Raw genomic sequence first — 14,404 nt, 5'->3', positions numbered from 1 at the left:
TGATGAACTTTTTTTGTATTACAAAGACTAGATATTTCTGTGGACTTTCCCCATAACATGTATATAGCACCACCAGCACAGTGCATAATATAGATTAATCAAGTAAGGCCTATGGAAATTTGACTTGAGTGTGCAGAAAGCATAGTATAGTTTGTTTAGTTTTTTGTAGAAAGCATCTATTTGGTTGTTAAATGGGAGTTTATAGTCAAGTTCCAGACCTAAGTGTCATGAAGATTCTGACGTGTTTATTTCTAAGCTATCGATTCATTGCAAAGTTGAGTGTTCACCTGAGAGGTTAGGTTATGTTATGTCCCCAAAGTGAGTGGATCTATTGGAGGGTTTATTGTGGCTCACACCTATTCACACTCGATCAAATACACCCATCTATTAACGGAGCCGATTAGTTTGTATGGTGAGTGGTCTTTTAGGTCAGATGGTAAGAGTACTGCTCTGCCTAACTCTTAAAAACCTGATTCGGTCCCCAGCGGGACAGGCATAAAGTATGTGCTCTGCTGTTTCATCATTTTTCAAACAGAGGCGACAAACACTGTCTTCCGACAGTCCAAGTCTCTGCATATGATGATTCAAATGACAGTGACCTGTAAGAAGACCTGTTATACATCGTAGTTTATCCCTACTGTAGTTCAACAACTGTTTGGTATCAAGATTCAAAGGGTAAATAAACGCCTTGGAGTGAGCCAATCCTGGAAGATTCTGCCAGAAGTCCATAAACCGTCTCGTCATACAGGTGTTCAATCTTTGTTTGGCAAAGCCTAAAGCGATGCCAATCACAGGTTCTAGTCCAATGAAGCTGCTTGCAGCACCCTTCTTTGCAAGAGTCAGCAGCCTAATTGCCTTCCTGGCGGGAATGACCAGGAATCCAGACCAGAAACAATCTGTTAAGTCTTCCTATCGAGAGTCTGATTTTTGCAATTCTCTACCTGAGAGGACTAGTAAACTCTATGAACAATATTTTTCACTATTGTTTAGTAGATACTCACTTCATACCAGTGCATGAATTTCTCTGTAACCAGCGGTGAATTCAATAGCGGTATCAGCTACACGAGTAATTGCAGTATCATCTGCATAGATAAAAGTATGCCGCGAAGTGTGAACATTCACTTATTTTTTAAATAGTATACGAATAATGAATATACTTATATGAATTGAATTTCTCCTACCTTATTATAGGATATGGTATCAAATATTTCAGAAATTTGATCGGGTGTCAATACAGTTTGAACTATAGGATGTGAACTGAGCGTTGCATCTAGATTTAGGACAGTGTGAAGATCTCCGACGAGGAATTGATCCAACTGAAATGGAAGAATAAAATTAGTTTCATCAGAAATGAGTAAGTCACTAATTAGGTACTAATTAGGTGTCTATGGATATAAAAAAAGTGGTAACATTCATGATTTCAATAAAGGCACGGATTGAGAAGCACAATTTTTCTTAAGTGGTCGACGTTTCGGAAAACAATCGTTTTCCATTATCAAAAACCAAAATTCAATTTGAAACTATCACCTCAAATTGTAAATAGCTCCAATTCTTTTTGACATACGTCATTAGATTTCTTTTGCAGGAACTTTGAGTCCCAAGAGGGAATTTTGGGCTTTACTCGAGCGCGACAAATGAACATAGGGTGGATACCTTGCATCCTGTTGCAAGTACGGCAGCCCGTCAGATTTATAAAAAAATCGCTCATCAGAAATATTCGAGTGCGTCAGACTTAGGTATGGTAGTTCATTTTTGAGGTAAAAAAATGATCTACACATCCATGTATAGAGTTACTTATTTTAAAATTGATTACTTCCATCCTTTCCTTGGAAGATTCCCTCATCCTTGTTTTTTGTATCAAGATGGAGTAGTAGAAAGCCAAAAAACTTCTTTCCCAAAAAAAGTAAAAAAATACATTTTGAAGAATCAGCACACTTGTGTCGTCTCCATTTGGATTCCAGAACATTGGCTGCGGATGCACATCATCATCGGTAGCAGGAGGTGGCAATTCTTAATGAGGATCTACAAGTGATTTCGAATTGGGGTGAAAGTAATCAAGTTCAATTCAATACCACAAAAACCCAGACATCGGTTTCCTCCAAGAATATAAATGTCTCCGAACCGGATATAATAATGGCAGGACAGACAATTTTGCTTTCTGTTTCGATAAGTTTGTTGGGGGTTAAAATGGACACCAATAAGTCTTGGCACAATCGTGTCGTTGGAATTGCAAAGGTTGCTTCTTAAAAGCATGGAACAGTGTTCCGAACCAGAAAACTGTACACACCTCAGCAACTTTTGATGTTTTATAAAGCTCTGATAAGACCTTCTTTGGAGTATTGTTCTCATGTATAGAGCTCCGCTCCTGAGCATACCCTGAAGCTGCTGGATTCCATCCAGAAAAGAGCCATCCGCATGACCGGCGACGCGAATATCACTTGCAACCTTGATAGTCTGGAACATCGAAGAAAGGTTAGAGATTCGTCTCTCTTCTTTAGAAACTTTTTTGGGAAGTGTTCAGGAGACTTGGCACATTTAATTCCACCATTCTTATGAGGTTCAACTCAATACGCACTTCGAATTTCACTGTTCAAGAACTCTTTCATTTGGAGAACTGCGTTTATATGGAATAAACTTCCTGAGAACGTTTTTCCAAATGGATTCAATTTTTAGCGATTCAAATCCAATGTGAATGGCTACTTTGGCATAGGCACCGATCTCAGATCGCCTTGACTATTTTCCTGTAGTGCTTGTATTTCGCTCTTAAAAAAAAGGTCAACCTGATCAAAAGTTACAATTGGTGCTTTCGTGATTGAGCGGTTTGGGATATACAGAGCGTCAAATATTGAGAATTTGTTGAATTCGAATTTTTGGAATGTTTTACTTTACATGTTATTGCAAAACTTTCTGAATTCAATATTTAAGAAGTTAAGAAATACATTATTCTGCTAACTCATGTTCATTTCAATTATGTCGTAAGCAGAGTATCAAAAATTTCGAGAATATTGACCCCATACATTCTTCAGTTTTGATAAAAAAAGTCAGCAGTGGGACTGGTTGTATCGATGATATTGTGTAGAAGACTTGGTCTGATCAAAACTTCTCATTGGCACAAGGGTCCCAATTGAATACAGGGCCTTCAAAAACAGCATTCGCCCCATTCACTGCAATCATCTCAACCATTTGATGATCCTTATGCCTTTTATGTTTTAATTGGATTCAATTGTAGATGATTGAGTATTAGTATCTGAAACTACCTAACACAACTGTTCGATAATATACAGGTTAGAACAGTCATTTCATCCAAAAGTTCTTGAATCACTGATGAGATCTATGGCGGGTCGAAACAGCGCTGTCTGGTGTTGAACCATAAAAACATTGTGTTTGGGCTCTAGTTCACTAGTTGCCTTGCAGTGAAAGACAGAAGACGAATCTCGTCAGTGTTTCAGGTCGAAGCTTGGCTTTACAATTGATTGCCTCTGGGAACCCTGTTTATTTTTTTATATTCGAGGATTGAGTTCTTTGTCGATCCCGTAGCTAGCGTCTTCGTAAGGAGAGATGCCATTGCCCCTACTTATCTCCAATTATGTCCAATGAAAACACGAAAGATATAAGGATCATCAAATGGAGCTGCAAATGGGATGAATGCTGTTTTGTGAAGGCCCTGTGCTCTGTGAATGGCTCAATTGGGATACCAGCTAAACAACTTCACCTTATTTTTATTCATTTCATCACTCGAGTAGGGAAAATTCTAACGGTTCTGTTTCCCACTGCGACTGTGAATGCACCAAACTCAAAAATAAACAAACGCATTTTAATATAGTTTTCACCAATTGATGGAGTAATTTGGGAGAACGTTTTATGTGTATAATCCAATAATGTTCTCCATAAATTTGTTAAAATACTCTGGCCCGCCTCTGAAGCCTGAGAGACAGTGTCAATTTTAAGAAAGCAACCTATCAGGACTATCATGTTCTGTGTAAATTAGTTGAAAATGATGATGCAAACTGTGCGAAGCTTACCATTCCCCAAGTGGGTTCAGCAGCATTGACACCTTTGTATTCAATATAACTTGCAAATCCTTCATTCAGCCATAAGTCATTCCACCAGTCCATTGTTACTGAAAAAATTACAAAACGTATGTTAATTACAAGTTAAATACAACATGATGTTGACAACACGTCATATTTAATCAAAACTAGTTTCTACAATGAAGAATATTATATTGCCTTACTTGTATTAGGTACACCCTTTGAATTCCATTACATTTCTATATAAAACAGTAGGATTCACATTTGTCAATAATATGTTTTTTTTCTGATTTAAGGACGTGAATGTTCATTTCAATTTGTCCATGAGATACAGTAATAGATATTGTCACACTATGTTACAAATAATTCAAGTTTACATAAGAAAACTATCTTCTTTAACTGTATTTGTCTACTACAGTGATAGTCTGATCATCAATAAAATTCAAAACATCTTTTTGCTTTTAAAAATAGTGGTGAAACCATGAGCACTCTCCACATCATCAAATTCCTCTATAACCATAAAAAATAAATGAGGATCTCCATCGTTTTTGGATTTTGTAGTTTAGTTGCTTGCTCCTAGTGACAGCTGCAGAGAAAATTGGCGAATGTTTGTTTCGCATTGGAATGTCATTTGAATAGTTTGTTTATCTTTGATATTTATCGTATGGATGAAGCCTTTGTAAGACAAGTCGTCTTAACCCCTTCTTATTATTTATTGAATATCTGACGTTCTTTCAGAATCAAGACTGACTATAGTCATTGTCGACATAAAACTTTTTGATATTATATTTTCGACATTTGGGTTATTTTTTACAAAAATACCATTTTGAGAGTGTCTGACTTTGGTATTACTCATACATCTTTGTCTGACAATGAAGTATATTTTGATTTGATTTGATTCTTATGGTAATTCGATAAACATAATTATTAATTGGAAATTCGGAAGAAAATTAATATGATAATCAAACTGTAACAGAAAATGAACTAAAAATATTCTTGCTTACCCAAATTTCCAAACCAGCTGTGGGCAAGTTCATGAGCTACGACAGTTGCAACTCGCTGCTTGTTGGCAGTAGAATGGGTTGTGTTGGTGTATAGGAGAGCTGTTTCCCTGTACGTGACGAGACCCCAGTGTTCCATCGCTCCAGAAACGAAATCCGGAATTGCTACCATATCTATATGAAAAATAAGTTGATTTTATACTTGTTTTGATTTTTGCGTTCCTAGGAATGAAAAAGTCTCATTTTACAGTCAGCAAATTTCATTATTGATATTCAAAGTTCAGTTATTCTTGAAATTTTATAGATTTCTATTTACCGGAATCGAAACAGATTTTTAAAATAAATTGAGTATGGGGGACATTTCTGAGCACTCTGCCCAGAAAGGTTAATGAATTCCAATAAAATTTAATAAAAAAAATTTACAAGAACATGTTTTTTATCAGAAGCATCATAATACAAATCAGTCAACAGTGCTGATCTGTTCCCTCCTGTTCATTAAAGAGGACATATGCCTCCTACTCACAAGCAATTTTGTTGAAATTGGGAGCACGTGTGAATCGTTGTATTAATTTCACGTGTCTGCTGTGTAATGTCCGTTGTAAGTAGTCCCACTGTGATTTGAAAGTGCATATAGATTGTAACGACAATAAGCCACATTGTCTGCTGCATAATTGCTCATATCTAATTCTTCTGAAGAAAACCCAATGGCAACATTCAATTTGCCTCTGAATCTTTCCGTTGGAGATAATATTTTTAAATGAATTACTAAAATACGGGGAAATTTATGGATTGATAGGAACTTTGTGCATTTTTTTCTTTCCTTGCCCCTCGAACAGGTTGGTTTTTCATCTCCATCCAGGGTTTCCTCTTTTGTGAAGAAATCCAAGCATTGTGACAAACTCAATTGGCCAGTTCTTTGTGGTATAGAGAGAGACAAATCCCGGAAATGATCGAAAGTTACTGATGAAAATCCACAGTGTATGCACTTCATAGTGATTTTAATTGACCAAAGAAATTGTCTACAATCTTAGAGTTGTTAATGTTCAAGTATCTCAGCCAGGACTCTTGCGCTTTTCCGCTGTCGTTCAACTTTTCGTCAATCTCCGTTAAGATCGGTTTAGGTTTCTCAGTAATTTATTGAGGTCCTCAAATAAATGAATTCCTGGGTATCTTGAGGGAAAGATCCCATGAATCGAGGAGCAAATCTTTGAATCTGACTTCTAAAGTAGGCAGTGTTTATTACTCTATCAGATGAAACTTCTGACCACAATTCTTTGGTAACTTCTGCGAACGCTTTGATTAAAGCACCTTTCATACTAGAAATACTAGTATTGATATCTTCCATGTATGTATCCATGTATGCAATAGCTTTGATCCAGGAGCCCTGGATAATAAAGACCAAAATTACTGGTCTCAGTAGTTTAACTGGTCAAATTTTCAGCTTACCAAGCAACCAGCAACCTAGGACGGCTGTCTACGTTCCTAGGAAATACAGAGCGTTTCCGATGGCACAATTCAGCACCTCAGATCTCACTGCGGTCAAAGTTGAATGTCCAGTTGGGAAAGGCAAATATATGGCGTTGATAATCGCATCGGTGTACCTCCCTTCAGATGCAGCCACCCTACCACCGACCAGAGAAATGGAGGTACTAGTGGACCACTGCCTCAACCAGAGAGTGGAGCTCATATTGGGTTGCGACTCAAACTCTCACCACGTGAGCTGGGGCAGCAAGGATATCAACGCCCGAGGTAAGTCACTATATGAATATATAATACAGAAAGATCTAACAATCTTGAACAGAGGCACGGAGCCAACATTTATTAATGCCCGTAGCCAAACGTTAATAGATATCACGCTCACGACAGCCGAAATATCAAACAAAATCCAAGACTGGCAAGTCTCGGACCATATCTCTATGTCAGACCACCGCTGGCTGACCTATACGGTAAGCCAGGATCTCAGGACTACTGTAAAATCCCGTGACCCGAAGAGGACGGATGTAGATCTCTACAATCGACTCTTAAGAGGAGCTCTGCGGGAAACAGAGGTCCTGACTCCTGGCAACAATGAGGAACTGGAAAGGTACACAGTATCTATCCACAACAAAATAGACACTGCCTATAAAGAATCCTGTCCAATGAGGATGGTTCAAACGCATGGCACAACCAACACATGGTGGTGCCCTGAATTGGAACACCTCAGGAAGACAGCGAGAACGACCTTCAACAAGGCAAAACGTACAAGACTCGAAGAGGACTGGGTTATATATCAAGCCAACCTCAGAGAGTTCAAAAAAGTCTGCAGACGAAAACAAAGAGAAGCCTGGAGAGCCTATTGTGAGGCAGTCGAAGACTTTCCACTAGCTTCTAGGCTACAGAAGGCACTCTCAAATGACCACCATAAGACTATCGGCATCCTGACGAGGGAAAATGGCGACAAAGCCGCCAACCTCCAGGAGAGTGCTGAGATTCTTATGGAAACTCACTTCCCAGGTTCTGTCTTTCCTGGAACGGCGAACTGGACGGATGTACCAATAACACCCTCACCATATGACTGGCAATATGCTAGTACAGTAATTGATGAGGACAAAATAAGATGGGCTATATCGGGCTTTTCCCCCTTCAAGTCACCAGGGCCTGACGGTATAAGACCAGCCCTACTTCAGTGGGGACTGGACACTCTTATGCCACACCTGGTTGGAATATTCAGAGCCTCTCTAGCTACCTACCAAAAGCATTCCGACCAATTAGTCTCACATCGTTTTTCTTAAAAACCATGGAGAGGCTATGTGAGCGGTATATAAGAGATGAAGTACTTGTTAACAACCCACTTCATCCAAATCAGCATGCATATACCCCGGGAAGGTCTACTGATTCGGCCCTTCACCATGTGGTTGGCAGAATCGAGAGATCATTGGATAACAAAGAATCCACCCTAGGTATATTCATAGATATTGAGGGAGCGTTTGATAAAACAACCTTTCCAACAATTACCCAGCAACTACACTCCAGGAATGTACCCCTGGTAGTAGGAGAATGGATACTCCAGATGCTCTCTAGCAGAGCAATAAGTATTAATGTAGAAGACATCACAGTAAAAGGACTGGTCATGAGGGGATGTCCACAGGGAGGGGTCTTATCACCCCTTCTCTGGAACATAGTTCTGGATACCCTAATTAATCACCTTAACAAAAATGGATTCTACACAATTGCATACGCAGATGACATAGTTATCTTGCAGACCGGCAAATTTGTAAACACACTGTGCGATAGACCGCAGGATGGGCTCAAATTGATAGAAACATGGTGTAAGGAACACTCACTGTCGATCAATCCCAAGAAGACTGAGATGGTCCTTTTCACCAGGAAAAGAAGTTTAACGAGCTTAAAACCTCCCGAAATCTTCAAAAGCCAACTAAACTTCTCTGAAGAGGTGAAATACCTTGGTATTATCCTCGACAAGAAGCTAACATGGAACTCTCATCTACAGAGTAGAGCAAAAAGAGCATACGTGGCTTATGAGCAATGTCGGAGGACAGTGGGACGCGCATGGGGTCTTTCACCCCGTGTAGTCGCCTGGATCTACACTGCAATAATAAGACCTATGTTAACGTATGGAGCCATTGCATGGGAACCGAAAGTTCTACAAGCAACGGCCATCCAAAAATTATACCAAATACAGCGACTGGCTTGTTTAAACATCACAGGAGCCATAAGAACAACACCAACCGCGGCAATGGAATTAATCACGGGTCTGACCCCTCTGGACCTGTACGTTAAGGAGGTTGCGTTATTGGCCATGGTACGATTGCACACGGCTGGTGTAAACCTAGAAGTAGGAATGGGTCGATTGAGGTTGGGCCTATGGCAGAAAGCGCTTACTGTGCAACCTCTGCTGCAGGCAACAAGTGATGCAATTGAACCCAGGTTTGTGTTTAATAAACCCTACAAAATACAAATCAAGCAGAACACAGAGTCAGATGTTACAAATGCAATTCGGATTTATACAGATGGCTCAAAAACCAAAGAAGGCTCAGGATGTGGAGTGTACTCCAGATCACTAAGCCTAAGGATTAAGTGGGGAATGGGAAGAAATACCAGCGTGGTCCAAACAGAACTGGCTGGTATCTCAATCGCCACAAAAGAAATAACCAAGAAAAGAATTTCTGGCAAAAACATTACAATCTGCACTGATAGCAGACAAGCACTATTAGCCTTGAACAGACACCGTGTTACTTCAGGGCTAGCACTAGAGTGCCACCAAGATTTAGCCAAAGCCTCGATAGATAATAACATTATCCTGAGGTGGGTTAAAGGGCACAACAGGAGTAAAGGTAATCGCATTGCCGACTCTTTAGCCAAGGAAGCGGCTGGACTAAGAATTTTAGGACCAAGTGGCACCCACGGCCTGATGACTTCGACAATTGCGGAACTAGTCAAAAGTTACACCCATGCTCAATCTCTAAAGAGATGGGATGAAATCAAAGGATGTAATCTTGCCAGGATCACCTTGGGCGACCCTGGGAAGCTGGCGCCGAAGAAATATCTGGCGATGACCAGGAAAAATCTACGCCTTACAGTAGGATTTCTGACTGGCCACTGTCAGCTAAGGAAACACCTACATAATATGGGGCTAGTGGACACACCTCTATGCAGGATGTGTGAACAGGAAGATGAGACTGTCAGGCATGTCCTGTGCGAGTGCCCGGAGTTATTGTCGATAAGAGAGTGTGTGTTCGGCGAGTCTTGGCCTACACCTGCCGATATAAAGGAGATGTCTCCCAGCGACCTGTCCACCTTCCTGGAAAGGACAGGATGGACGACGACCTAGGAGGACAACTCCTCGGGAGGATGTACAATGGGTCACATGTGGCCTAAGTGCGTGGGCTTACACTCACCCTCCCTACTCTACAGATACAGAGATGTATCCGTTTATAAATATTCCATCAACCATTTCGTGTTTTATAAACATTGGATTATACTGTTCATGAAACAGGTGTTTCCAATATTTTTCAATTCATTAAACCTAAGAGTTTTGACGGAAGATTTACTGAACTTGTCAGTAAGAGTTGTATACTTATATACTTTGAAACACAACATGAATTTTGAATACTTGTATATCTATACTATAGAGTAGCCCACGACTATTTAGCGAGAAAACAGCTGTCTTCTGGTGCTTATACTGGAAATATTCTCCAATACAAACAACGTTATTATGACGAGAGTATCAGAGGCTGTTACCTCGAATATATCTACCAAGATAGATCAGAAATTCATGGATGTGGAGGCGCACTATCCTAGATTTCATACTCGCATTGAAAATAATAAAAATGAGGTTGAGAAAATAGACTTAATAGACTTATGGTTTGGTTTCCTCAAACAACCGGCAAGACGAATAATATTCGTGTACATGTATAGTTTGATAATTATTCCCCCGGAAAGCGTATACTCTAATGCGGTAAAAATATGTTTTGAAAAACTGGTAATCAGTATTGCTACAAGTGATATATAGAGTGCTATTGAAGTTTCTGTCAATATTATTCTCTTGGACCTGGTGTATTCATCAGGAAGGAGCTCACTTTTCGGCATGAGGGTTTACTCGCTACAGGAAATGAGTGCGGGCAAAAAACACTTGGTTCGTGGAAGATAAAATATATAATCTGCAAAGAAGATGAAATAATCACCACGCCATCTGCTGAAAGTTTGATTTCCTTGACGGATGAAATGTCTACATGATCTTCCTGTGTATATTCTCATTTCATTTGTTTTATATTTTCTGTTTTATCTCTTTGCTTGACTCTACTTTGGGATTAATCTTGATGAAACATCTTGTATATCCAGATACACTTTTCTGTATTCAATAATTTGTTACTGAATCAAGCGAATTTAACATTAGATCAAATCACAGCTGTAAAACTACTCTTCTGAAAGTTGTGGACGATTTGAACACAACTGCTGATAATGATAATGATAAACCAAAATCTTTCTTTCAAAAAAAATATTCTGATATTATTGAATTTTTCGAAGGCTTTTGATGGCATCAATCATCAGCTCTTTCTTGCTACTGTGAAACGCCTTGGCTTATCTATAGATATTTTTCTGCTACTTGAAAACTTGAGCCAATAATTTTCCTGAAGAAAGGTTGGTTAAATAACAGAATCAATTTTTTGCTAAACATTTTTTTTCTTGTTCGAATTTTATTAAATTCTTTTTCAGGGCTCGAAAAGTAGTTTTTTGATATTATTACTATTTCAAAAACCATCATACATATCAGTTGGTGTTGTCTGGGAAATTTAGTTGTTACAATGTTTTTTATTTTTATTTTAATATTATCAACACGAAGAAACTACTTTTCGAGCCCTGAAGAAGAATTTAATTGAATCCGAAACGCCGGCAAGAAAACAATTATTTTTTTAAAGAAAAAATCGTTCTTTAGTTGTCATTAACAGTGATAAATATAAGTCCTTAATGATGTCCTTTATTATTTGCCTTATATACTTCTCAATTCCATAGGGCACTGATATATTCAACCATATACTGTTATGCTGACGACACTCAGTTATAACTAGAGTTTGAAGATAATCTGTTGAACCATGCTCTGCAGCAAATCAGTGAAGATCTTGATACTCTAATATCTTTTTCAGGTTAATATTGCTTTACCGTTAACGCATTGAAATCGAACGTTATGCTTTTTGGTAGAATAGCAGCCAGAACTCGCTAGATTGATCAGATATGAACAATTATGCAGCAGACAGTGTGACTCCTTGTCGTTATAATCTATATGCACTTTCGAATCACAGTGGGTCTACCTACAGCGGACATTATACAGCATTCTGCAGACATGCCTATACTGGTACGTGGCACGAATACAGTTATTCACACGTGCCACCATTTTCACCAAAATCGCTTGAGAGTGGAGATGCATACATCCTCTTTTATGAAAATGAGGAAACGAGTTCCTAACTTTGAGCGTTTGGAAAAGTTAGTTTTGAACTGTTAATTTTAATGTCATAATGAATTATATTGACATATATGTTGAGTAACAATGAGGCACAATAAAAACTTTATGAAAATACCTAATACAAAGGAAGTTTTTGTCAACTTCTGATATTACTTAAAGTAATAACTAGCCCACATCACGAATTACCTTCTATAATATGGAATAATGCTAGAAAATGTACTATAAAATAGACTTGGAACCATTGACGGTCGTCTCATATTATCTGAATATATTGTTCACTTACCCAACTTTGGCAAAGGATATGGAATCTTGAAATAATCGATGTAGAACTCGATGACTTTTTTCCCCACTTGCCCAGCATAGGTGGTTTTCGCCAAATTCTGAGGACTGGCGTAAACTTTCAGTGGTATCATTTTTCCGTTATTCTCGAAGGCTGTTTCTGTGTGGGTGAAGTCCGAAACGATAAAACAGGATAAATATGTAGACATGGATACAGTTTCATCAAAAGAGACCAGTTGGTGGTTGTCATCATAGTCCTCAGTTTTCTGAAAGATTAATATGAGAATGTGAAAGCTATGAATCTCACTGTTTTTGTATAAAGATGGAGAAGTAAAAAGCCAAAACCTTTCTTTCCCAAAAATTGATCTCTCCTAAAAATATACCACTTTCAATCTATGTATACACATTCTCAGACACAGGAATATATTTCTCGTGTGGATTATTTGACGGGAATCAGAATTTAACGATTTCAGATAAAGTAAAATACTTCTGAAGGATTTTCATAAACTACACCTCACGATTTGATCTCCATAAAGGTTGTGGAGATCAAATCGTGAGGTATAATTTATGAAATTACTATGGATCTTCATTTTGTAACGGCTGAATCAATCAAAAAAATTCTGAAGGATTGTCTGAGTGTTATCAGTTTTTTATACAATAATATAATTTGATTTACTCAAATTTTTTCTCCAATTCGTGTGTCTTTAAATCAGAAAGTTTATAAAATATAATCAATACACCAGAGGATACACAAAGTGTCTCAAATAAGGAGGGACAGTCGGTCGAATTAAAAAAAAATTGTTCATCAGTAGACAGTGACGAGAGAAGTTCTAAATGAACAGCTCTATAAATGGCACATGTATATAGGCATATCCAAGCCTTTTCTCCAGTTCGAATGTAGAGTGGACCGGCTAAATCTACACCGATGACTTCAAAAACTTTGGCTTCTCGCACACAATTTTCTGGAAGTGCTATGACTGGAACCTCGATACATCTGGAGTTGAATCTGCGACATTTCGCACACTTTGAAATGACAGATTTCACTGATTTTCTCCCTCTGATTATCCAAAATCTGTCGCGCAGAAGCCTCAATAATCCCTGAACTTCGACATGCAATGATTCCAAGTGAGTTTCGTAGATTAGCTTACTCACAATAGGATGCTTAGAAGGCAGAATGATAGGAAAACGGAAATTAGGAAAATCAGTTTTTTCTGAAACCTTGGTTTTAATCCTCAAAATACCATCATCATCACTGAAGGAACAGAAACTCTTCAACTGAGACTCGTCAAGTCTATTGAAAGCTCCATATTGCACAAATCTCATTGTACATTTTTCAGCAGACTGCACTTCTTCCAAAGACAATTTCTCATCAGAATCCTTCTGATTTTTGGAACGGCAATTGACAATAAATCCTCGAATCCAACCAAGTACTCGGATGAGTTATTTTGACAACTCTTGTTGAAGAGAATTCAATGTGTACAAAAAAAGTGTAACAAATTCAGTATATGAACTATTTGCGACATCCCCAAAACATATTCCAAATTATGGTTTACAAAGGTGACATTTGTCGTCCAGTTATCTTGGTCAAAATTAGATAACATTCTCGGAATTTGAGATACCCAGCCATAAACTTGTATTTTGACATCCTAAAAGTAGTCTCAAAATCTACATATGGTAAGGTGTAGGTACGCGACTATTAAAATCTAAGGTCAAAGGCCAGAAAAATCGATTTTGTTCACATCTCGTTCACTATGGGATTTTTGGTAAAGGTATTTGAATGTATTATCAATATTGTGAAGATTCAATTCCAAACAACTTTTGTTTATTTTTTAATATGTTGAATCGTTTTCGTGATAGAGGGCGGAGAGCGTGTGGTTAGAGCATCATTCAACAACCGGTAGTCCCGGTCAAAAATACGCCATATAATGTTCATTAACTTTTGATAAATATATAAATATTGATAATTTTCATTTATGCGCTCTTTAAAAACGTTTTTGAAAAGCATTTAAGAAACTACCGAATTTGGATAAACTTGCAGCAGTATTTGAAGAAGAAATCTGTCTGGTTTATTGATTTGAGAATATAATTCAATTCTTGTTAGTAGTCTATAATGCTCCAAAATCTGTGAACAG

The 14,404-nt window shown here is 38.1% G+C and overlaps 1 protein-coding gene across 6 annotated transcripts in view; it reads right to left on the bottom strand.

Annotated features, from left to right (window-relative positions):
• Window positions 1-14,404, bottom strand: part of LOC111507947 (aminopeptidase A) — a 123,302-nt gene that overhangs the window by 24,405 nt on the left and 84,493 nt on the right. For all 6 annotated transcript variants that reach the window (XM_023163362.2, XM_023163339.2, XM_023163370.2 and 3 more), the window contains 4 exons: window positions 12,277-12,538; window positions 5,036-5,206; window positions 4,023-4,120; window positions 1,182-1,316 (listed from right to left, as the gene is read on the bottom strand). In XM_023163362.2, the coding sequence (XP_023019130.2) occupies window positions 1,182-1,316; window positions 4,023-4,120; window positions 5,036-5,206; window positions 12,277-12,538 (666 nt within the window). The remainder of the gene's footprint in view (window positions 1-1,181; window positions 1,317-4,022; window positions 4,121-5,035; window positions 5,207-12,276; window positions 12,539-14,404) is intronic.

This window comes from Leptinotarsa decemlineata, unplaced genomic scaffold (assembly GCF_025532065.1).
Source record: "Leptinotarsa decemlineata unplaced genomic scaffold, Ldec_3_MD MMD2_tig00000026_RagTag_RagTag, whole genome shotgun sequence".
NCBI classification, from domain to species: domain Eukaryota; kingdom Metazoa; phylum Arthropoda; class Insecta; order Coleoptera; family Chrysomelidae; genus Leptinotarsa; species Leptinotarsa decemlineata.
This window is presented reverse-complemented; position numbering and strand designations above follow the sequence as displayed.